The 26,449-nt window shown below is 35.2% G+C and overlaps 1 protein-coding gene across 2 annotated transcripts; it reads right to left on the bottom strand.

Annotated features, from left to right (window-relative positions):
* LOC109825945 lies at window positions 1–25,095 on the bottom strand. Of its 2 annotated transcripts, none has more exons than XM_020392862.1 (3): window positions 24,955–25,095; window positions 21,664–23,472; window positions 1–552 (listed from the first exon to the last, which is right to left on the bottom strand). In XM_020392862.1, exons 2-3 carry the CDS (start codon window positions 23,420–23,422, stop codon window positions 287–289), a joined length of 2,025 nt encoding a protein of 674 aa, XP_020248451.1. In that variant the 5' UTR covers window positions 23,423–23,472; window positions 24,955–25,095; the 3' UTR covers window positions 1–286. The 2 variants fall into 2 exon arrangements, with proteins under 2 accessions (XP_020248451.1, XP_020248452.1); XM_020392863.1 differs by having other exon boundaries at window positions 1–549.

Raw genomic sequence — 26,449 nt, 5'->3', positions numbered from 1 at the left:
TGAGAAACGAAAAGACCCAAGTTACTTCTACTTAAACCAACTCACTGTCTCTATAGTTGTACATTGTTAGAAACCAAAATTTGACACAAGGAAATAATACGTCACCCATCCCTTTGTCTCGCTATTATAGATTAACGTACCATCCTCTTCAACAACATAACCACATGCCCTTAAGAATAAGCTGCTGCACAAAATACGCTGACCCAAAATGAGAGGATGGGATACTTTTTTCGTCTATTTACATATTTCACTTTTCACGGTTGGTTAGAATGTAAAAGCCAAACTGCTAGTCTTCTAAAATCCAATCATCCATTGAGGTCAGTTCTTCAAGGCTGATGCTATTAGTCTGCCGCAAGCAAAGATTGCTTCGCACAAACTCCATATCAGCAAACTTCTGTTGCTCAATGCAGCTTCTTGCATTAGCATGCAATTGCTCTGATAAAACTCTCCTGAGTTTGTACACAGACGTGGTGCTGCAAGTCTGGCTAAGAGTTTTCACAGCGAGTTTCTGTAGCTCGGGGCAGTCGCTTCCATATAAACACCACCACTCTGCTGCAAATGTGGAAAGTAATAAATAAGAATCAAATGTATTATTCATAAAGTGTGGTTAACTTGAGATCCTGCTATATAGGCCATCTTGAGAGAACGAATAGGGTCAGAATGCATGGTTGATATACAATGTCGTAAAAGCTTTGAAGCATAGCAACTAGTAAACTAGGTATAGAAGATAAGCCATATTATCATATATGTATTGCAATAACAGCATAAAAACACATAATATGTGATTGCATGTGGTGTTAGCACTTTTTTTTTAAATAAATCTGTTAACAGTTCATCCAAGATAATACAGCAAATTGTATTGCACAAAAACTTCAAGGAAAATAAGTACAGCTGGTTTCCAGCCCCAGTCTGTTGATCCAATTTATCAACAACCTCAAATAAAGGATTAACATTGGCGTGGGGGACTAATAAAGGATCACTTTTAAAAGACGTGCTTCTGCCGACTGCAAGCACGAAAACATGGATATTGTTAAGGAGCTTCTCAACAAAAAAAAAAATTATGATGAGCTATGGTCAATTCACAGATAGTGTATAATGCATGAGCAAGAAATTGCAACAACGCATAACCTTTCCTCCTAACCTACCCTGATGCTGGCAAGATAAGTCTCTCTGTCTCCACCCAAAAATATGAAAGTGAGAAATCAACCTACCCCTTTGGCCAGTAGCCAATATTTACCCTTTATTTCATTTGTATTTGGAAAACTACCTCCAGATTTCAGTATTTGCAAAATTACCTCCAAATTATCATGTTTGAAAAAAATAATCCCAAAATCAACAAATTGTCAACTTTGGTAGGATAATTTGTAACTGCAATGCAAAAATATCAACAAAATAGTCAAATGTTTACACACCACATCCAACAAATTGGATGATTTGTTGATTAAGGGGTATTTTTGTTTCCAAAGTTGATGATTTAGGGGGTATTTTTGCAAACACACATAATTTAAGGGGTATATATCCAAAAAAAAGGAAAAAGAGCCCAAGAAAACAAAGATGGGTACTAAGGGTCGAGGATCAGTTTCAATATAATGTATAACTGAACATCTAAGAAACAAGGAACTCACAAGATCATAACAAGTTACAGTTAGGAAAAACAAAGATTGACTCTTAATAGTAAACTCTAGGTCTATACTTTTCCTTCTTGTCATTGACATATTCTGCTGCTCATCATGTTAATTGACTGGAATTACTAATATCTCAGTTCTTACTGTGTTGTCTCTTCTTGCTGGACAAATTTTGTTAAATATTTAAGTCCTCATGCTGTCCATTTTTAGTCTGAAAAATATAATTCATTACACAGATTTTCAAGATATAAACAGGATTATTGCAAATGTTCTGCTCATAAGTAGAAGGATATCAGAATATGATTTATTACACCAATCATAGCCATAATTGTCAAGCCTTGTCCCCGCTATATATGATCAACCACAGCGGAGCTGGTCAACCAGGACGACGTCTTATGTGATGCAACTAGTTAAGGTGTATAATTACCATCCTCAATTGAATAAGACTACTATGGATTACCAAAGTCATCCTTTCAATATATTTTGCATGAGCAAGACATAAAATCCAAAAGTACTATAATTAATAATCAACAACAGAGTCGAAGACGACATTTAATTAGGTTTGGTTACAGGGGCAGTTTGTTTTATTTTTATATTTATGGAACTCATGCATCTGACATAGTAAGCGTAGGTCATATAATTAACATTTCCGTAGTTTTATAACTTGTATTCCTATACTCATGTAGCTATAGAATGAACAGTCATGCAACTAATGTTCCTGTAAGCCATGCTCTTATAATTCTCACTCATATAACTCAAAGTAACTATGTAATCCTTCCAATTCCCACTTATATAACTTAAGCCATGTAATCCCTATAAATATGGACTCTCTTTGGGATGACCCATGCTTGCCTAGTCTTGCATCCATATAATTCTAGTTCTTTTTCCTTTTGTTGGCCCCTTACTATGTATGATGTTAAGTTCTGTAAAAATATAATTCTATTTTATTCTCACTTTTTATATTTGTTCACACTATACACATATTTGAAAGTTCATGTCAGCTACACTCTTGAAGCAAGCTCCAATATCTAATGTCTATTCATGTGAGGCTATTAATATAAGTCGGATACTAAATGTTTTAAGCTTGTGCCCTTGTATCATATTCTAACTCATCCTGTGTTTTTTCAGTTTCTCATATACATAAGCTTGCAATTTATACGCTTGAATTAAGAGTCCTCTTCTTGAATACCCTTAGAAGTTATGTTTACTTCCTGTGGTTCCTGTAATTCATGTGTAACAAGAGAATCCCACAACCTAGATGGCTATAGAGTCTCACCACTTCAGTGTATCCTGTTAGATATTATTAATATTCTTGAGATGCCGTGAGACGTGATTAGATATAATTTTATCTCATACCTATTTTATAATATTTTCCTAATCACTATTTAAGAGAATTTAGGGTTAGATGAATAAGGAACTTTGCCTTCCCTATTTTCTCTACATATCCCAATACTAATGCATATTGCATACAACATAATCTTTGTTATGAATTATTAACAAAGTAAATGTTATATTTGTATTATGGATCTGGAATAGCAATGTGGGGCAGAACTGGTTTCTTTCATTATGGATGAAAGATGATGTGCTTATTCCCTTATTAGATCATCATCGATGATTCAAGGATGGTGTATGATGTGATCATAGGATCATTCTGGCAGGTGACTATAGGGTGCCAAATCAAAGTCTGAATGAGTTACCCTTACGATGGATGGGAGAACGGATGTTTAAATTTTGGGATGAGGAAGAAGAGGTTTATTAAATGTGGGGTTTGATATATTCAATAGACTGAAGAGTTTATAATTAGTTATCATTTGGGTTGAATCAAACGAACCTCAGATTAATGAGTTACATCTTCTAAGAACTCAGAAAATAAATTAAGCATGAAATTTGTGTTGGGTTTGGGTCACTATTAGTGGAGCATTAAACCCAAATCTAATAAAAGTTAGCATAATTGGTTAAACCAATTTGGAGAGAGGCTTGATGGCAATTTGATCTTTTTGCCATTGTGGTAAAAATAAGTTTCGTTTCCCATTTATTCCTGGAGTTTTTTTAACAGCCCTTGAAAGAACAACATCTAGAGAACTGAAATCAAGAAAAGAAGAGAGAAAAGAGGTGCATTTTTTCCTACACGGTCTGAGGAAAATCGCCAATCCAAAGCCATCTACCGTTAGATCGGGCTAAAATTTGGTCAGCTGATAGAGAACACATAGGGCTACAATCTGAACAATGGTGATCGGATTGGAGCTCTGTGGTGTTAGGATTTGGACTCGAATACAATCTTTGTGCAATTCCTTTGGGTGAGATCTTTTTCAATCTTCACTATCCTATGTATTACTGGTGTTCAAACATTTTCAAGCTTCAATTGAAAGACAGGCTGAGAGAAAGTTGAAGTGTATCACAACATATAATGGGGACGAGTACACAGGGCCATTTGATGACCATTGTATAGAGCAAGGCATTTAATATCAAAAGACACTTCAGCTGAATGGTGTAGCTGAAAGAATGAATAGAACCTTGATTGAGAGAATGAAATGTTTGCTTTCACATGCAGGACTGTCGAGATCATTCTGGCGTGAGTCTTTATCTACTATTGTTCACCATATATTCTTTTGCAACATGATGTTCCAGATAGAGTTTGACTAGGCAAAGATATCTCTTATGATCATTAGCGAGTCTTTGGATGCAAGGCTTCTGTGCACATTACCAACTATAAGATGTCGAAGCTTGATGTAAAGACGAAGCAGAGTGTATTTCTAGGCCAAGATGGGTTCGGCTATAGGTTGGATAATCTAATTGAAAGAAATTTGTTAGAAGTCAAGATGGGATGTTCATGGAAGACTAAAACATATCGGAAATCGACAAGACAAAGAAGTTGCCATATTGCAATGATGTCTTTACAAATTTGGATTCAATACCTCCTAGAGTAGTGCTAGAATGTGTTCAGCATGAGATGCAGAATGATTAGCAAGATACAGATGATGCCAACACTTCTACACAGACTAGATAGACGGTAATGATGATGATGATGGACATGTTCAGCCACCAATTTTAAAAGATCCACCTAACTGTTGCACCTAGGAGGTCTATCAGAAATCAACAGCCTTCCAATAAATACTCTCCTAACGAGTATGTATTACTGACGGGGGAGAACCTGAATTTTTCAAAGAACCTATGTAAAATGAGCATCAGAAAGAGTGGGTTGAAGCCATGAAAGATGAAATGAAGTCTTTGTTGCATGAGAATCACTGATGGGAATCCATCGAGTACATTCTAGGAGAAAGAAACATATGATATGATTTGGAGGATATGATTGATTTTGGATTTATTCTTTATGATTTCAAAGATTTTAGTTGGTAGGATTTTATTTGAGTTTCTATTTTTGATAAGATTTGAGAGTGACTTAGCGATTTGATTTGATTTTGTTTGTGGTTATAAATAATGTGAAGCCTTTATGGAAGGCAAGCTATTTTTGATAGGAGAATTTGAGATTTAATTACCGCATGTAAATTGCTTTTAAATAGGTGTGAAACCTAGGGTGTGGAGCCCATTATTTAATCTCAACTCTCTATTTCAAAATCCATCAAATCTCAGCCCTCATAACAATTAAACAATATTCATAATTCTCAGAAACTTCTATATCGTCACTGTTCACATAAAAGTTATTTTGATTACTATTCATCACCTTCAACCCTCAACCTCACTTCCAATATAGCCGATCCAATTCTAATCATCTCTGACACAGCCACAACATTGACGACGATCCTCACATCCCTCTCCAACCATGAGGCCATCAATAACTACCATTCTCTTCTTTAATCATCATCAATTGAAACTCCAGCTCTCACTGACATTGAATAGAGCTCCATCAGATCCCTAACTTCTTGACCTTGAGATTAACAAGTTCTTTGGCTTTTACGTTATTATTTGTCTTTGGATTGTTCCTATGGGATTGGTTATAGTCACTGTTTTAAATATCGGCCGATAATCGATATTATCGGCTGATTTATCGGATTTGGGAGCTCTCCGCTAGGATAAATTGGATTTTTAATCGGTTATCGTTTTTGTAGGTTTATCGGCGATTTATCGGCGTTATCGGCACTTATCGGCCGATAAGTAAGACTTTTTTATCGGGATTATCGAGATTATCGGCCCATTTTAACTAACAATATATTTTTTCAAGGCTATGATGCAAGTTTCGCTTTCTACAATTTGTTAGTGATTCTAAACATGATGATTTACATTTTGATATGTTTATATTTTATTAAGCATGATTAGATTATATTTTTTAATTATTATATTATATATACACATCATCCAGTATATCACTCCGATAAATACTACTTATCCTCGATATATCCCCGATTTTCGCTATCCGATAAGGATTTTGGTCGTCCGATAAATCCCCGATAACCGATATTTAAAACCTTGGCTATAGTCTTAATTATTTGTTAGTGCTTGCTAAGGAGTAATCTAAATTGTTGAACCAGTTGATTCCTATACATTGTGGACAAATCTCACTCTGTTGAAAGAGGATTGTCGACTTGCAAATTTAGTTAGGACCTCAACATGTGTATGTGAGTTGCCATACTCAGGTGATCTATGAACACAACTTTGGAATTCAGTCATCTATTCTTTCTCTCTATAGAATTTCATAGTTGATTTATGATCATCACTGGTTATTGTCATATTTGTGGATCTTATTTAACAGACGATCACATTTCATCATATAGAATTCCATTCATCCTCAACGCTGAATTGTTAGAGCTCGCATCCACGCTAAATTGCATACACGCAATATATTTCTAAGTTGTCTTGATTAATAGTTCTCATTGGCATTAGTGTTTTCTTTTGTCTCATCATGCATCATATTTGGTACCAAAGCCTAGGATAGATCTGCTCATGCTACATAGTATTAGGACCTTTAGGAACACTATGGATGATTCACAAAACGACACACAAGCACAAATGACCACCCTCATCCCGGCCTTTAACACGTTCATGGAAGATCAAAACACTAAAGATGAACAGATTACTGCATATCTAGATTAGTTAGATACCCGCTTTTGTGAGCCACAAGATGGCCCTCTAGTTAGGAATGGTAGAAGACTTGTTAGGGATGACCGTGGGCATATACTACAACCTGTTAGAGGACATGGCACATACGATAGGCCACATAGGGGTTATGACGAGTAACCTGATCTTGATGAAACCTATTTTAACGCTAGGGAAGACGATATCACTAAGAAAGTGAAGATAGAGACCTAAACCTTTGATAATAACAGTGTTTTAAATGTTGGGCGACATGTCGGACATGTCGGCCGACATGTCGGATTTAGGGGCCGATCGACACAATATGGAGTTTTTCAATGTGTATTGCGTTTTCAGGGTTTATGTCGGATATATCGGGAGACATATCGGATATGTCGGGTGGATATATCGGGGGACATGTTCAATATGTCGGCTGATTTTTCAGTCAGAAAAATTAGCTGATTTTTTTTGTTCTTTTGGTTATGTTTATCTAATAAGGTTTGAGTTTAAATTCTTGATTATCTTAGTATAGCTTTCAAAGACAAAACCAAATCAGTTAGGGAAAATAAAAAAAAAAAGACCGAAGTCATTTCTGTCGCTCATCTTCTCTCTCTCCTTCGACATCTCATTGGTTTCTTCTCCGAGCTATTACTTCGATATCAATATCAGGTGATCTTCTCTTTCCTTAACCATCAACATCGGACTCCTCTTTTCTCACTTCTTTCCATCAACATCAACCCTAAGTATCATAAGCTATTTAATTTTTTATATGTTTAAACATTAGAATTTATTAAGTATGTTTAGATTTTATTTATGATATTTATATTACATATATACACACCATCCGATATGACAATCTGATTTGTTTTCCATGTCCCTCGACATATCTCCGATTTTCGCTATCCGAACATGAATTTTAACCGTCCGACATGATCCGACATCCGACATTTAAAACCTTGGATAGTAAGCATAAGCCCTAAGAGTTTAGTGATTGAATAGCATACATAGAACACTATTTTAATTGATACGATATGTCTGAGAGTCGGATCCGATTTGCTAGGATGAAGTTGATAAGGTTGGTCAAGATCTATTGGACCTCAATCGAGAGACAGCTGGCTAGAACACATCAAGATCCTATTGAGAAGCTCAAAGAAGTATCTTTCACCCTCACATTTATTTAGATTGATAGATCAACTTTCGACACTGCGTTAGAGAAACTTATCCGTAAAAACATGGACAAGTTTGACGACTTAGTAGACCATTGTAATTTCCAAGAAGAACCTTAGTTTGCCCTTTCTAGATTTCGCACTAGATTGAAAACTAATATCCAGCATAAGATGGTTCCACATTGGTGACTTCTGTGGATAAGGCATAGCATTTGACTCTAGAAATGAAGCATTATCTTAAAACACCCACATACACAAAGTTCACATCTTCTACACAAAGTATCATAAGCTATTTAATTTTTTATATGTTTAAACAATAGAATTTATTAAGTATGTTTAGATTTTATTTATGATATTTATATTACATATATGCACACCATCCGATATGACAATCTGATATGTTTTTCATGTCCCTCGACATATCTCCGATTTTCGCTATCCGACATGAATTTTAGTCGTCCAACATGAACCGGCATCCGACATTTAAAACTTTGGATAGTAAACATGAGCCCTAAAAGTTTAGCGATTGAATAGCAGACATAGACCACTACTTTAATTGATGCGATATGTCTGAGAGCCGAATGATCCGATTTGCTAGGATGAAGTTGATAAGGTTGGCCAAGATCTATTGGATCTCAATCGAGAGACAGTTGTCTAGAACACATCAAGATCCTATTAAGAAGCTCAAAGAAGAATCTCTCACCCTCACATTTATATAGATTGATAGATCAACTTTCGACACTGCGTCAGAGAAACTTATCCGTAAAAACATGGTCAAGTTTGTGACTTAGTAGATCGTTATAATTTTCAGGAAGAACCTTAGTTTGCCCTTTTTAGATTTCGCACTGGATTGAAAACTAATATCCAGCATAAGATGGCTCCACATTTGGTGACTTCTATAGATAAGGCATAGCGGAAGATTAGCATAAAGATAACTCAGGATAGAAAGAAAAAGGAGTTAGCCTTATCACAAGAAAAGTACATTGAGAAAGTACTTCAAAGCATAGAAGTTGGAAACATAGGACGCTATAGTGAACCACGACTCAGGTTCAATTATTCCAGGTCCACATGGAACACGACCCGATTCACCAACTGTAGTGACCCGATTTAGACTTCAAACTAGTTAAAATTTTAAAAATATTAACTCTTTTCTAAAGGAACAACAAAAAAGTGAGAAATAAAACAAATAAACCATGCATATCTTAATTGCAACATGATCCTCAAGGTTCTTTTACCATTATGGTATCAACTAGCATATTTTTTAAATTTGACTCATGCAAAACCTATGATTCCTACATTTAAGGACTATACCTAAAGCGTCCCACTTTTCCCGGCGTATCATATAAGCCTACCTCCTTGTACCCGATTCGTAATGAGTAATGTATTACACTCCTTTAATCGTCCCGTGAATAATAAAAAATCGGGTTCCATTAAACCACACTTCAAAGATTCAACATGCATAAAGCTAAAGTGATAAGATGTCCTTTTGCTACTCACTTTAGAATGAACACAAAGCAAAGTCTTACTGAATATGAGAAGAAAGAAATGCAAAGAGTTCAGTATGCCTCGACATTGCAAAGTTTGATGTACGTTATGGTGTGTACAAGACCTGATATAGCACATGTTGTTAGAACAATTAATAGATTTCTTTCAAATCCAGTTAGAGAGCATTAAGAAGCAATAAAATGGATTATGAGATATCTCCGATTCGTGGTGAGAAGTCTTTGCTTGTTGGCTACACATATTCATACGTGGCTAGAGATGTTGATTCTCACAAGTCCACCTCGGGTTATTTGATCACTTTCAATGGTGGAGCTGTGGCTTGGTAGTCGAGACATCAGAAATGTATTGCACTTTTCACCACTAAAGTAGTGTTCATCGCAGTGGCAGAAACTTGTAAGGAGTAGCTTTAGATGAAGAAATAGATTGAGCTTGATTTCAAGCAAGACCACTATGCACTATTTTGCAATAGCCAAAGCGCTACTCTTGGTAAGAATTCTACCTTTAATGCTAGATCGAAGCATATTGATTGAGGTATCATTGGATTAGGGATGTGTTGAATTTCAACTTGTTATCACTTGAAAAAATACATACTAATCATTATAGCTCTGATATGATGATTAAGGCCTTACCAAAAAGAAGCTTAAAACTTGTCATACCATCGCCGAAATAGTAAACCCCCCACCTAGTCATGAGGGGGTGATTTATTGGGCTTGGGTCACCCTTGATGGACGGTTAAACCCAAATCTAATAAAAATTAGCTGAATTGGTTCAACCAATTTGGAAAGACCTGATGGCAACTTGGTCTTTTTGCCATTATGATAGAAAGGGTTTCTTTCCCCTCTTATCGAGTTTTTTATAGCCCTTAGGAGAAAAACATCTAGAGAACTGAAATCAAGAAAAAGAAAAGAAGAAAAAAGAGGTGCAGTTTTCTCTTGCGCGGCCTAAGAAAAATCTCCGAATCGAAGCCATCTAGCGTTAGCTTGGGCTGAAATTTGGTCAGCTAAAAAAGGACACAAGGCTACAGTCTGAACAGTAGTGATCGATTTGCAGCCTTGTGGTGTCAAGATGTGGACTCGAATTATAACCTTTGTACAGTTCCTTTTGGTGAGATTGTTCGCAATTTTCTTGTTGGCTTCTTTCTTGATGATGGTTGCTAAGGGCATGTTACTCTAGATGATTGTGGTTGATGTATGCCTCTAGATTATCTAGAGAAGAACTCTTGTGATTTTTCACTATTTGATAGTGAATTTTTTGGGTGAACTTAAGTCCTATGGTTTTTACGCCTTGCATTGGAGAGGTTTTCCACGTTAAAATTATTATGGTATGTGGTTTGACCTCTTATTTGCTGATTGATTGCTTCATATTATTCTTGGTATTATGCTCTATTTCCTTGGCACCTGTTAGGTTCACACAAGGAAAGATTATTTTTTTCACTATGCTTTGCCCTAAGTGTTGTTCGGATGGATTGGTTGATTGTATGTTTCTTCCCATCAATTTGATATATTTTGATTTTTTGTGATAATAAGGGGAGGGCCTTCCTAGTAAGAAAACTTTAGATTTTTGATAAAGAAAAGACTTTTCTACCAGAAGAAATGATTTTGTTTCCCAACAAGGGGAGAACTTTCCTGCTAGAAAAAAATGTTGACTTTTATGATAAGTAGAGGACTTTTCCATCAAAAGGTTTTGATTTGATTTTTATGATAAATTAGAGCACTTTCATATCAAATAAATTTGATTTATGATTTCTAATAGGGGGAGGACTTTCCCTTTCATAGGAAAATGGTTTTAATAGTGGATGAAATTGAACTTAACTTTCTAACAAGTTGAGGGCTTTAGCTTTCCTATTAGATGAAATTGATTTGGATTTTCTAATAGGATGAGGGTTTTTCTATTAAATGTATTTGAATTGGATTTTCTAACAATGATGGATGTTCCTATTGGATGAATTGATTTGAATTTTCTAACAAGAAAAGGACTTTCCAATTAGATTTGATTTGGATTTTCTAATATGAATAGGGCTTCCCTATTAGATCAATTTGATTTGGATTTTCTAACAAGAAGAGTACTTTCCAATTAGATTTGATTTGTATTTTCCAATAGGGAGAGGGTTTTTTTATTAGATGAGTTGATTTGAATTTTCTAACACGAAGAGGACTTTCCTATTAGATGAAATTGATTTGGATTCTAACAAGAAGAGGACTTTCCAATTAGATTAAATAAATTTGAATTTTTCAACAAGAAGAGAGCTTTCCTATTAGAAGAATTTAATTTGAATTTTCTAATAGGAAGAGGATTCTTTTTATTAGATGAATTTGATTGAATTTTCTAATAGGGAGAGGGATTTCCTATTAGATGAATTTGATTTGAAATTCATAATGGAGTGGTCGATTAAATTCGGTAGTTCTGCAATTTAATGACAGAGGTTGATTGCTCTATATGATTTGAGTTTTAGTTAGTGATATTTTCGTTTGAAATTTGGAAGTTGGAGCTTTCCTTTGGTTCAAAGATGTTACACTTTGTTTGATTTGTGCATTGGGATTTGAAATTTTAACACAGTTTTATGACCTTCTTATTAAGTTTGATTTGTAATTTAAATACAATTTGGTCTAGTTTGCAACTTTTCTTTTTGTTCTCTAGTTGAGTTCTCTAGTCTCCTTTTTTAATTACAGACTAATTGGGGCTTTGTAATTTTCAAATTTTCGAAGGGTCATTTTGTAATTTTTCTAAATTGAGGCTGAAATGTAATTTGCAAATTTAACATGGTCTAAAATGTAAATTATTACACTTTATTTGATTTATGCATTGGGATTTGGAATTTTAACATAGTTTTACAAACTTCTTATTAAGTTTGATTTGTAATTTAAATATAATTTGGTCTAGTTTGTAACTTTTCTTTTTCTATAGTCTTCTTTTTTAATTACAGACTAATGGGGGCTTTCTAATTTTCAAGTTTTCGAAGGGTCATTTTGTAATTTTTCTAAGTTGAGGTTGAAATGTAATTTGCAAATTTAACATAGTCTAAAATGTAAATTATCAATTTCACAATGGCTGAATTGTCATTTTTTTCGGGGGTTGAATTGTAATTTGCATATTATATAAATCTATGGAGAGTATTTTGTAATATACATCTTCGAGGATTGTTTCAAAATAAGTTATATCCATATTCAATTCTTTCATGTTTATGAAGTTTGTGATTTCACCTTCATCCTTTCTATCCCCTTTTAGAGCTCCAGGTCATGATTTTTAAGGATGCAATGGTTCCATCCTTTGAACAACTTTTGATCTCACATTCATGAAGAGACTTGGTACTACAACATTGACATCAGTTTACCTCCTTTTCTTTTTCTTTTTTTTCTTGCAAACAATGAGAGAGAATTTGACTGATGGAGTGAACAATATTAAAATTTTACCCCGTATGGCATGCCAGAAGTTGTAAGGTCGCAAAACAAACTTTAAAGGAGTCGCCCCTTAGGATGGATGGAAGAACAAATGATTTTAAATTTCAAGATGATTTCCTAAAATTCCCTCTACTAGAAGCATAGGTCTATTAAATGTGGGGTTCGATATCTTCACTAGACTCAAGAGCCTATTGTTAATTATCCCTTTGTTGAATGAACCAAAGGAAAAATTTCGATTAATAGGTTACATGTATTAAGAAATCACAAAATAAATTGAGCATGAAATTTAACATATTTTAATATTTTTTGTAATAAAAGGGGAGGACCTTTCGATTAAGAAAACTTTAGACTTCTGATAAAGAGAGGATTTTTTTACCAAAAGAATGGATTTTGATTCCTAGACAGTAAGGGGACTTTCTTGCCATATAAATTTGTTTATGATAGGTAGAAGATTTTCCTATCAAAAGGTTTTGATTTGAATCTATGATAACTAGAGGAATTTCTTATCAAATGAATTTGATTTATGATTTTCTGTTCGGAAGAGAACTTTCCTACTCGATGGGTTCAATCTTAATTTTTCTAACAGGAGCAGAACTTTCCTATTAGATAAATTTTATTTGAACTTTCTAATAGTGAGAGGACTTTCCTATAAGATGAATTCAATTTGAATTTTCCAAGAGGGAGAGGGCTTTCCTATAGATGAATAATGAATTTGATTAGCATTTTCTAATAGGGAGAGGGTTTTCCTCTTTAGATGAATTTGATGAATTTAATATGGACTTTCTAATAGAGAGGGTTTTCCTCTTAGATGAATTTAATTTGAACTTTCTAATAGGGAGAGGGTTTTCCTCTTAGAGGGATTTGACTTGAAATTCAAGATGGAGTGGTTGATTATATTTGGCAGTTCTCCAGCCTAACGACATAGAGGTCATTCGACTTTTGAAATTTTCGTTATGGTTTGTTTGTATCATATTTTTAGTGATATTTTCGTTCAAATTTTGGAAGTAAGAGCTTTTTTTGGTTCAAAGACATTATGATCTATTTGATTTATGTATTAGCAGATATTTAAAAATTTAACACAGTTTTAGGACCTTAATAGGTTTGAACCTTATTAGGTTTGAATTGTACTTTAATGTTAAATTTGGATTAATTTCAACTTTTCTTATTGTCTTAAAGTTGATTTCTATGGTCTCCTTTTGTACTTACAGACTAAATAAGGGTTTCTAAATTTTAGGTCTTAGAAGGGTCAATACATGGTCTGAAATGTAAATTGTTGATTTTAAAGGGGGTTGAATTGTAATTTTTAGATATTTTTGCCAATGGTTGAATTGAAATTTGCAGATTTTATAGGGTGTATAGGGAGTGTTTTGTAATTGTACATATTTAAGGGGTTGTTTTTTGTAATTTTACAAGTTAGAAGGGTTGTTTTGTAATTTTACAAGTTAGAGGGACTGTTTTGTAAAACTCACAAGTTTCTGGGATTTTTTGTAATTTACAAATTTAAGGGGATTATTTTTGAAATTTCAAATTTTGAGAGATGATTTGGACAAACTTTAGGAAAGTGTATGTCATTTTAGATTCCTTTAAAGAATTATAAAATGGTTTTAATCACACTTTCCTCTCATCATTAGAATTTGAATTCCTAATCACATTTGAATTAGACATATCCCTAAAAATCGAAATTTCTTAACATGACACCTATAATTAACAACATAACTAGGCTTGAAAATATCAAATTAGAGCCCAAGAGTGCGCAACTTGTTCTAAATTGTTGAAGTCGACAACGAGCGCTTAGAGCTGCAAAATCAAGGGTACTTATTATTTCCACTCCTCTCTTATTTTATAAAATTCATGCATAACTCTCTCTTTTTTTCTTTTTACAAACTAAATTGCGGAGATTCTTTTTTTTCCTCCTATTAGTGTTACTACAATCGTCTGTTAGTCTTGATTACAAAATTTTGTATGAACATCTGCTCTTTATTTTGATCACATTGGTTGTAAAAGGATGAGCCATTTATTCCAATTACTTGTCGGTCACGAATACCGTAGGTTGGAGCCTTTTGTTGTTATCTAACTACCTATTGGTCACGACTACCGTAGATCGGAGTCGTTTTCTAACTATTTGTCGATTACAAGTATTGTAGGTTGAAGACATTCTCTAATTGCCTATCTGTCACATATACCATAGGTCAGAGCCATTTTTCTCATTGTCGGCCATGTGTACCATAGGTCAGAGTAGTTTTTTAGATTGGAGAAAGGAGAAAAAAGGGAAAGAAAACTATCTTTTTTTGTTGGGGAATTTTAGTCTCCCCGCCTACTATAATATGCGCAACTTGAAAGCCAATCCACAATCAATAATATATAAAACAACCACAATTCAGAAGAAAGAACACCGAGATTTACGTGGTTCGGTCGACCAACTTCGACCTACGTCCACGGACAACAATACGAGAAATCTACTATGTATTAGGGAGAACTACAAGAGAAACCACTCAACTCTCGTCTCTCAATCTCTCACCACATATACATAATCAACTCTCATATTCTCTCCAAAGCTCTCTCCTTACCATCTTTTGCATGGACAAAGACTGTGAAACCCTCTCTCAATGATGTAATCTTTTACACTGACAAAAACTACAAAACTCTCGCCTCTCGTACAATATTCTTGAATTAGGCTACGTCTTTTGCTAACCCTAAATTACAAGAATATTTATTGGTTCTCTCTCCTCTGCTTGGTTTTTCCTCCAACAATAAAAAAATATATATAGAAAAACCAAAACTCTATCTCTAGCCTAACTTTCTAATTAGAATAGGATTCAAACTCCTAATCATGATGAGACCCAATCTCCTAATCATGATAGATCTCTAATCCTATCTAAATCTCACGAAGTTATACAAAGAATCAAAGATATAATCCCAACAATCTCCACTTTAAATTTGATTCCCAAACTCCCTTAAAGATGTATCATCGTCGTCTTAAAACATTACCTCTTTCGCTAGAATCTTCTATTTCTTTCGCACTTCAAATCAAAGCAGTCGCACTCCTAATCAGAACACTTGCACTCCAACTAAGACGTCTCGTGACCCTCACTATCGTCTGCCTCGCCCTGGGGCCTCCATCTTTCTTATGTACACCAAGAGATTTTGCCACCTCTGACATTAGAAACAAATCAACCATGCTTCTCCTCCCAACTTGAGCCTGACAATAGCCTCCCCCCACTTATTATCCTTGTGCTCCACCTGTATTGCTCGTCTCAAACTATATCGTTGCACCTCTTCTACTCCACACTAAGAGTCAGATGCCTCTATCTCCTTCATCACTTGGCTTGAACTGAATATGAGTGTGCATCGTCTTCAAGTCTAATGCCACCATGTTCATCTCCTTGTGTATCACTCGGTCGTGCCTACTTACAAGCTCTACCTAATCTAGCACTGTTCTCCTCGAGTCTACACACCAACTGAAGCCCTCGAGAATTCTTCCAAACAACTCCGCCAACTTGTCGCTGCCTACTCCTCTCACTGTCAATACATCTCCACGCAAGCCCTCTGTCGGTGACCAGTTGCACCTCCTCGAGACCGCGATTCACTGCTGCAGCCACCTGCAAACTTCACCGTCGGACATTGCATCCCTCGGGCACTCTCCTTCGGACGATTAGTCGTCGTTAAATCCTCCAGCTAGCAATGGTCGTTCCTTCCTTTTTTTTCTTTTTTTCGTTATGATTCTTGTAACGCCATCGATCTTTACTTTTGTATGATGTCTATCTTGCGAACACGCTCCCGGATCCATCATCGTCGCTCTGATACCACTTGTTGGGATTTTTAGATCTCGTAAAAACCCTAAAAAATATCAAAACGTAGCAAATAGAATCACACAAGATTTAACGTGAAAAACCCTCAATAAGAAAAAATCACGGGATCAAAAATCAATCCACTATCACCTCCAAATTACAATCTTTTGCACGGATAAAGACTACGAAACCATCTCTCAATGATGTAATCTTTTGCACAGACAAAGACTACGAAACTCTCGCCTCTCGCACAATATTCTTGAATTAGGCTACGCCCTCTGCTAACCTAGATTACAAGAATATTGGCTTTCTCTCCTCTGCTTGGTTTTTCCTCCAACAATAAAAAAATATATATAGGGAAACCAAAACTCTATCTCTTGTCTAACTTCTTAATTAGAATAGGATTCAAACTCCTAATCATGATGAGACCCAATCTCCTAATCATGATAGATCTCTAATCATATCCAATTCTCATGAAGTTACACAAATAATCAAAGACACAATCCCAACATTTTTACCTTTGTTGCTTCAGTTGAGATTACGTAGGATGGAGGCGAACGTGTAAAAGTGGTAGAATCCCTTTTTCACTGTAGCTGAATTGGGTTTTTAATGTCGAAGAGTCCTTTTTTCTTGTGAAGTTCTGATGCTTTGTATGGGCAGAGATAAGCACATAGATAAGGATAAAGTTAAGGGATGCAGGGAAGCCAATTTAACAAAATCTCATCTATACCAAGTGATTTTCATTAGTTTGATCAGATTTTTTTTTCCGGTATTTCTCGGTTTCAACATTTTTGTTTTGGATATAGATTGGCTCACATGGATAGGCAGTTTGACTGAGGATGAGTTTAAGGATTTGAACTTAAAACAATATATTATTAGACATCTTGATTCATTGATGCTTTACTGTCCTGCTTTGTTTGTTTCAACTCGTTTGAGATTGTTAAGGGTTAACCTGAGATTCATAGTGGATGACAATTTTGTTGAGGGATTAGCCTTTTTACTATTTATCATTATTATTATTATTTGCATTAAATACTTGTTAATATTCTCTAAGGTACACATATTTTTATTTTGAAAACTTTGGTTGAATAATTTCAAGTCTGACCTGACAATGTTTATTTCATGGTTTTTTTATGTACATATTGTTTGAAACATTGTATTGCCTTTTTTTTCTATATACATGTATTGTTTGAAACTTTGCATTATACATTTTCGATTTACATATAATTATATATCAATAGTGACAAGATGGAAAATCATTAACTACTGAATAGCTGTGATCGATGCCAGGATGGTCTATGAAATGATAATTCAACACATTGTACGAGGATGGTAGATGATGAGATTACTAGACCATTGCAGATGGTACTAAGGTAGTTGTTGGTTGATTATATTTTAGTTAAGTTATAAAATTGAAGTCATATAATTATGAGTCAGATACAGAGTTGAAGACAATATTAAATTAGGCCTTGGTTATAGGGACAGTTTGTGTTTAGTTTATATAATAAAACTCACACATCATACACAGTAGAGGTGGGTCATATAATTAACAGTTTCATAGAGCATGCTTATTATAACTTGTATTTCCATAGGATTACTCATTTAGTTATAGAACACAATCATGCACCTCATGTTCCTATAAGCCATGATTTTATAATTCCCACTCATATAACTCAACCAATTTAATCCTTACAAATAAAGCCCCAATTTGGGTTGATCCATGCTTGCTTTGTAATCTTGCATCCATGTAATTCTACTTAATGCTCACTTTACGTACTTATTAACAGTAGACATATGTGAAAGTTAATGTAAGCCACGCTCTTGAAGTAAGCTCCAGTATCTAACCCCTATTCATGTGAAGCTCTTAATATAAGTCAGATAGTAAATGTTTTAAATTAGTGTTCTTTTATTCATATTCTAATAACTCATGCTACATTTATTTTTAGTTGTCTTGTATACATAAGTTTGTAATCTATATACGCTTACATTGAGAGTTATTCCTGAATATTCTTAGAACTTATGGTGCGTTCACCTTCCTCTCAGTGCATCCCAGTACTAATGCATATAGCATAGTATTTATTATGAACATTAACAATGTAAATGGTGCATTTGTATACTGGAGCCGAAGTGGCTATGAGCAGGTGAAACAATTTCTTTTATCATAGACAATAGATGATACCTTATTGGATCATCATGGATGACATGCTTATGGGATCATTGTGAATGATGCGAGGATTTGTCCGACATGATTATGTGATCATTGTGGCAGGTACCAAGATGGAAAATCATGTGGCTATTAGATAATTGCAATCAGTGCCAGGATGGTCGATGATGTGATAATTGAACACCTTGTACAGTAAGAAGATGGTAGATGACAAGATTAGTAGACCATTGCAAATGGTGCCTAGGTAGTTGTTGACCGATTGTGGCATTGTGATGATGGAAGAGGAAATATGGTCATGTATGTGATTGGACTTTTAAGTGCTTATATATGTTGTATTATGCCACTAGTTGAATTGCAACTCATTCTGCACATGACCAATATGACATACTTCATCACTCACCATACATGTTAAATCAGGAAGATGTTAATATGTCGTTTCATGTGATCAATCATGTATAATATTCATATTACACACTAGTCCGTTTCCATGCATGACATTCAGGCTTTATAAATGTAAAAAAGTAGCGAACCTCAAAATCTGAATGGCACAATCATACATAAATTCAAATAAAAAATTCATGGCTCTCCTAAAGTGAACCTAATTAAAGTATGACACTATAATAGATGGCATACAAACCAAAACTTAGCTGAACTATAATTAAAAATAGGTAAATTTTGGGTTTGTGTTCCCCTAAGGGTTTGTTTGTCCTCTGTACCCACCAGCAGACAACTTATAAAATATCAACCGACATATTCAGCTTTCTGAATGTTTGAAGACATCAAAAAGAGAAGGCTTTTCTAGCTTGTTTCTTAGGATGAACACCTAGGCTCTTACTTCTCTTTTTATATTTGGTGTCGATCCTCCTCAGTCTACACATGTGTCATGCGTCATATTTTTAGAGTTTGTCGAAAATGTGAATGGTTACTCTTTTCGGGTTTGTATATATGGTCCAATAGGCTTATATGTATATTTATAAGTATTGACGCATGTAGTATAGAAATAATTGATCTCTCTATGAAGCAACAGTTGTTTAAGATAAATGCTTATCTAGAGTCTCTATGTTGAATTCTTGGAGAAGCTTGTAAGCTTATATAAGTTGGGGACTATATGTGACTGTTGTGTCACTATTGATTGTATTACTAATTACAATTTATTTGCTTAAGCAAGCCTATGTAACTACGTTGCTATTATAATTGGGTGCATGTTATTGATTTTGTGTTCCCATTGTGCCCTTGTGTTGATTTTGTGTTATGTGGCATGACCGCGATACCGCAGGTAGTGACTCAGATTAGCACAGAACACTTCTTAATTGAACTTCATTACACTCTCAGCTTCTTTTTTCTATTAATAGTACATACTCTGACCCACTGCTTCTAATATGACTACCACGGTCTTGGGCTCAATTCTACGTTGGTTTATCACAAAAAAATGAAAAAAAAAATAGTACATACTCTGAACACAATTTATAAACTCTACACAAAGAGAGAGAGGGGGAGAGAGAGAGAGATTGTATATGAAGCATGTGTTTGAATACATAGATAAGGATATGACTATGCATATCTACTTGTTCAGAGATTTTATATTTATAGCTTGAGTAAGGTTTTAACTCTAATGTCAACAGTGTTTTAAAAATAGATCGATTTTATGGATATATCGCCGACATATAGGGTTTGGACCACTGCCAATATGAATTTTGGAAAATTAAATAGGTTATCATTTTTCACCGATCTCCTCCTATATATCGACGATAGGTCTGATTAATAAGCCGCTTTTTATAGGGTCTAAATCGGCTGATTTTGTTAGAAAATACATTTCAACTATTGATTGGCTTTTGGGAGCCAAAACCCTTATTTTTCATACCCGAACCCGATAACCCCTAAATAAAATTAAAACCACCAATCTCACTCATTGTTTCCCACCGTGTTTAACGCAACCAGTCCTAATTTCTCTTCATCTCCTTCGCTCTTTCCTCAAGTTAAATCGCTCAATTATTCTGAGTCCTCTCTCCAAGGTGTTTTGGTATGTTTATATTTCAGTAAGTGTGCTTAGATTATATTTGCGGACATTATATTATAAATGCTCACCATTCGATATGACACTCTGATTTTTACTACTTATCCCCAATATATTCCGATAATTGCAATCCGATATAAATTTTGGTCATCTGATATATTTCCGATAACTGATATTTAAAACCTTGAATGTCAAACATGTGTTTGGGTTATTAGAGAGGAGGGAAGGAGAGCAATTGGAGGAAAAAATAGAGAAAATAGACAATATGGGGAGACAGAAACAAACACACACAGAGTATAGGACAAAAGGTTAGAAAACTCGATTTATCTCGCAATAAAATCACATTTGAGGACTGAGTTAAGTTCATTTTGATAGTCAGACGCAAAAACCATGTCATTTCAGGGCCACAAGGATATATGATCGAAAAACTGAATCGATATTTATTTTTGTGGATCAATGAAGACAAGGATCAGGCACCATGAAGCGAGCTTACAGTCAACCCATAAATATCTTTAGAAAAAAGTTTGATATCGAACGCAAAACTAAGAACTGTACTAGGCTTTGAAGAGTTAGGAAGAACCTATGTAAATTTGAACCCTTTTTAATGTTTTGTGTCGTCCTGAAAGCTAATGAGAACTTCAGAATACTCTTAAGAGAGCTATATCACTAGACATGTCATCCCTGATTACCAAAGAGGCCTTTAGGCAGCGGCAGCGGTGAATTTCTACACTGCTGTAATTTATTAGTCGCCTTTCTGAGAATAACCTCACCATAAAAATCAAAAAGAAAGGATATATGTGAAGTAAGATGGGTGCAAATAACTCGAGTTTTATGCATGTGCTTGTATCCTCTAAGATGGATGATAAAAGATGGATACAAGTGGCTCTCATGATATGTTCTTTAAATACTGATATATCTCCACAAACAAATTGATAAACACAATAAAATTAACTGAAAGAATAATCTTGTTCCCTCACCTGGATGAACTTTTGACCTTTGATGAATTGCCATTTTCTCTTCAAAACGACCTATAGCATGTCTGTAGGCGTCAAGTTGTAAAACAACCAGCTGTTGAGTTTGATGGTCCCCAATCATGCGCACAATGAAGTGTAAAAGCCCATTAGCGACCTCCTTATCAACAAAAAAATCATCCGAGTAGAAGAGAATTGGATTCAAATAGTAACCAGCAGAATGAAGATGGCTATGGAGATAGTTGTTCCATATGTGATCTATTATTATCCAAAAAGGCTCATATCTTGCTCCTTCACCTCCTAAGTTCCTCTTTATTTCTTCCTTTGCCCGATCCATGGAATCATATAAGAAACCCATTGGAGGTGCATCACTTCTATTAATCCTATGCAAAACACCAACTAGTGGATTTGTGACCTTCAAAACATCAGCAACAGAAGCCCAAAAGGAAGGATTTTTGACCAGTTCGCATATGGCTCTACCTTTCGTTTTAGAAGCCCACTGCGACATGTTCCACACGGATGAGTTGAATGCATGCAGCAAATTGTCTTTCTCAGACATCATGTTTTCCAATGTAATAAATGCTGCCACTGATTCCAATCTGGAAGTCCGGATAACCACTTCTCTTCGAATGTATGCTTTCATCAATTCCAGAGGAAAGGCATGACTGTAAATGAACTGGGTAATGGTCTTAGCCTTAGTAAGTACCTCCTTCACATGTTCAATCATCGATATTTTGTCCAAAATAAGATCTATGCAACGATCTGCACATATTGTCCAGAATATTGTATTGTACTTCTCTGCTACCTTATTGCCCACAGCCTGCATATAACCTGTTAGATCATCAGTAATGACCTGAACAACATTTTGGACACCCACCTCCTCGATAACTTTACTGACCACAAAGAAAATTGCATCAATGTCTCTAACAGTATCAGAAGCATCAACAGATCTCAGGAAAACAGTCCCTTGTGGGCAATCTACAACAAAAGAAATCAGGCTCCTGCCACTTTGATCCTTCCAGCAATCCAACAAAATGCTGCATCCAGTTTTCTTCCAAGAACTTTTCACAGCATCCACATGTCTACAAACTTCTTTGAAGTCTTCTTCAAGGATCCACCCTTTGAGTTCATCATACCTAGGAGCCTTGAACCCGAGTCCACATATAATAGCAGCATCTATCATTCTTTGGAAAGAAGGCAAGTTTATAGTGTTAAGGTCAATACCTGCCTCATAAAAGAATTTACCTATATGCTTTGAGGCAACCAGCGCTAAATCATCCTTCATTTCTTCCTTGATGACATTGACATCTTCTTTTTTGACAGAGAAAGGGACACCTCCCTCTTGGGGTGCCGTTTCTTCAGTATTGTTTATCTGCTGTAAAGGAGTTGGCTGAGTTGATTGAACATGGGAACCACTTCCAATTCTATTTGATGTCTCTTGAGATGCAGTTTCTACAGCAAAATTTTCATCTACTGTAGTTAATGGTAGAGAAATCTTCCTCTTTAGAGGAAGATCTGGATGGTACAACTCCCCAACTTGCTTCAACAGCCTCTGTTTCTTCTTTTCTAGAAGAGCATTCTTCATGCCCTGCTTAACATCATCCAGTGCTTGAACACATGCTAATACATCATGGCCAACACCGCCTAAGTGATGCTTAAGACGGCTGAAGCCATGAACCACCTTATCACAATACTTGCACTTCACCCATTTTTTCTCCTTGTCGAGAGCAATCCCATGGCTCTCAATTGCGTCACTTTCACTCATTCTCTAAGCAACTAATCCCTTTAATGGCTATCCTAAGCGTGAAGTTTGAACTGCAAAAAGGATACAATTATTGGCATATCATTTTGACTTGGTCAAAAATACTATTCACCACCATGTAAATGATACAATTATTGGTAAGCACCCACAATTCAAACCTTCAACTATCAGTAACTAGACCCTCTACAGCAAAAAATCAAACCTTCAACTATCAGTAACAATTGGCAATAAAAAAAAGAAACAAACAAAGAAAAACTATTGGTTGACATCTCAGATATTTCCATTTTTTAAACCTAAAAGAAACTAGTAGAGGACCAACTCACTTACGACGAGTTTTCTGTTTAGACAAAACAATTTAATTATTCTTGATTACCTTATATCATACGTGAAGCCTTAATGCCACCTAGTTTAGGGTCTATCTAGCCCCACATTGACTAATCAGGAACTCACTTGTGGGTTCATACGAGAGGCATAGGTTCCCTACATCTAAAGACATAACTTTGAGAGGTGAATTCTCTTGGTCTCCTAATGTAACCGAGTAGCTCGGGTGGTGAAGCTAGTATTGCAATGTTTGACTAATTTAGTACAAAGCCAAAGTGGTGATATTGGGATTGCAGTGTTTGATCAAGAGTAGACTAGTGCATGTCCAGCTTGCATGGGCATGTGACTGCAGAACAATAGTGGTACTTTTAGTCCCTGTAGCCCCACCTCGACTAAATGGGGAGTCAATTGTGATTTATAAGAGATTTTTATTCCCTCTAATCACTAGCTTTTAGGGTTGAGTTCTCCTAAGTCTCTAACACCCAGCTGAACTTCATGCAATTGGATACCACCAAAAGTGTTCTACTTGAAAGCAAGGATGAAAAAAAACAACGTCAAATTTTCAAGTATCATTAATCATCTCATGATCTTCCAGCTACCAATCAGAGAGAAACTAACTTGAAACCAGAAAGTGTTTCCTACATCAATAGCTTCCTTATGAAAAAAAAAAAGAACACAGGTACTAAGTAACTAATTTCAGGAAAATAGTCTGATTTTTTAGCCAATGTACCAACCTTTAGCACGTAATCAGGCTTCAAACTGAAAATCAGCTGCATTTCAAGTTTCTTGCGTTCAGCTATGTTTTATCCAAAGTTGTGAAATCTCATCTAATTTCCTTTGCAAAGACTGTATCTAGCCATGAAGTACAAACTTTAATTTCAAGTATTCACAACTTTAAGAACCATTAATAAGATGGGGAATTAAAACAGATCCCCAACCTTTGGTTGACGATGCTGAAGCCCATAATGAGTTTGATGATTAATTTTTAAACATAACAGGAACCCATGAACAAAATTAATTGAATCTTTAAAAACTACATTCTACAAAGCTTTAGGTTCTTCTGAAAACCACAGAACTTATATAGGTTTGGGTAGCCAGAAGTTTGTAAATAAAATGAAAAGAAAATAAAATAAAGAACTCTCTCAGATGACATGAGACACAGCAGACATGGAACTCAAAATAAAGATAATATCTCAAGGGCAAGAAGAACTGACCTTTGAAGGGCTTTAGGTTATCAATGAGAGGAAGAAAAGGGGTTTACTCCTCTCTCCGCCGCTCTTCTTTTTTTCCCTCTCTCTATTTCTCTCCTGAAAAAAAGCTCTCTTCTCTCTCATTTTTTTCCCGACCTTTTCCCTTCAGAGAGGGGAGGCCAACGACGAAAAGTGGACAAATTTTCAAAACAACTCATTTGAGTTTTTATTTGCAAAAAACGCCCCGTTTTTAGGATATTTGCAAAATCCGACCTGGTTTCAGCGCTGAACCTTGTTTCAGCGTCAGCACTGAAACCAGGTCGGTTTTTAAAAAAAAAATTTCTAAAACTTCACGGGAGTTCAACTCCCGTGAAGTTTCTTAGTTCAAAAAAAATTTTGAATTATGAAACTTCACGGGAGTTGAAAATTTAGTTCAAAAAAAATTTTGAACTCCCGTGAAGTTTAGCAGCTTAATTAAAAGCTGCTAAACTTCACGGGAGTTCAACTCCCGTGAAGGTTTGGAATTTTTATTTTCAAAAACCGACCTGGTTTCAGCGCTGAGGCTGAAACCAGGTCGGTTTTTGCAAATTTATTTGAATGGGGTCGTTTTTTGGCAATAAATTCCTAAATGGGTTGTTTTTAAAAATTTGTCCGACGAAAAGTACTAGAGAGCTTAAAAGCAACGTGCAGTTTTTATTTTCATTTTCCTTTTTGCTTTGCTTGGTTTGGGAGTTTATTTTATGGTGTGTTTGGGAGTTTGCATAGGAAAAGGAAGGAAGCGGAACAAAGACAAAAAAATTTCTCCTTCCTTCCCTTCTCTTCAATTACACCCCAATTTGGGGTGTAAAAACTTGGGCCAAATTTCCCCTCCATTCCCCTCCTCTATCCTCCTTAATAAAACTCCAAAACAAGGTTAAAATGAAATTTCTCTTCCCTTTCCCCTCTCTATCCTCCATCCAAACAGGCCATTAGAAGGTAAATAATAAAAAAATGTAGAGAATGAAAACGAAAAGATAAAATATTATTTGGGAGTTTAGTAAAGAGAATGAATATAAATTTGTTTTATCTTGTTTGAGAGTTCTAATAAAGAGGAGCAAAGTGAAGTGAATATATATAAAGTTACATAAATACCCTTACATATTGGATAAGAATATATCTTAGCCATTGATTTTAATGTTATAAGGGTATAATTGCCTTATCACATTGTAAAATTTTACATTGGTTTTCATTTCATCCTTTACTCTCAAATTGGAGGGGAGGAAAATGGAAGAAAATTTAACCTTCCATTTCATCCTCTAACACCTTAAAAAGACTCCCAAACAATATATGAAATTGAAATTTTACTTTAACTTTCATCCATTAACCTCCATCCAAACAAGGTGTTTTGGGTTTGATGGAAGATGCTCCTTTTTGGCTAAATTTCAGACAATTATCTTCTCAATAGGTACTCCTCATATTTTAGGCATTTTCGAAATTTGCCCCTCAATTCATCATAATTCTGAATTTACCTTTCAAATTG

This window comes from Asparagus officinalis, chromosome 10 (genome assembly GCF_001876935.1).
Source record: "Asparagus officinalis chromosome 10, Aspof.V1, whole genome shotgun sequence".
Taxonomy (NCBI): domain Eukaryota; kingdom Viridiplantae; phylum Streptophyta; class Magnoliopsida; order Asparagales; family Asparagaceae; genus Asparagus; species Asparagus officinalis.
The sequence above is the reverse complement of the archived record's forward strand: the minus strand, read 5'-3'. Positions and strand labels throughout refer to the sequence as shown.

Bases quoted from the DNA above. Each gene is read 5' to 3' on its own strand.
- LOC109825945 (XM_020392862.1), bottom strand. From the start codon at position 23,422: ATGAGTGAAAGTGACGCAATTGAGAGCCATGGGATTGCTCTCGACAAG. The intron at 553-21,663 runs GTGAGGGAACAA...CCACATTTGCAG, and splicing joins AAGGTCAAAAGTTCATCCAG to CAGAGTGGTGGTGTTTATAT.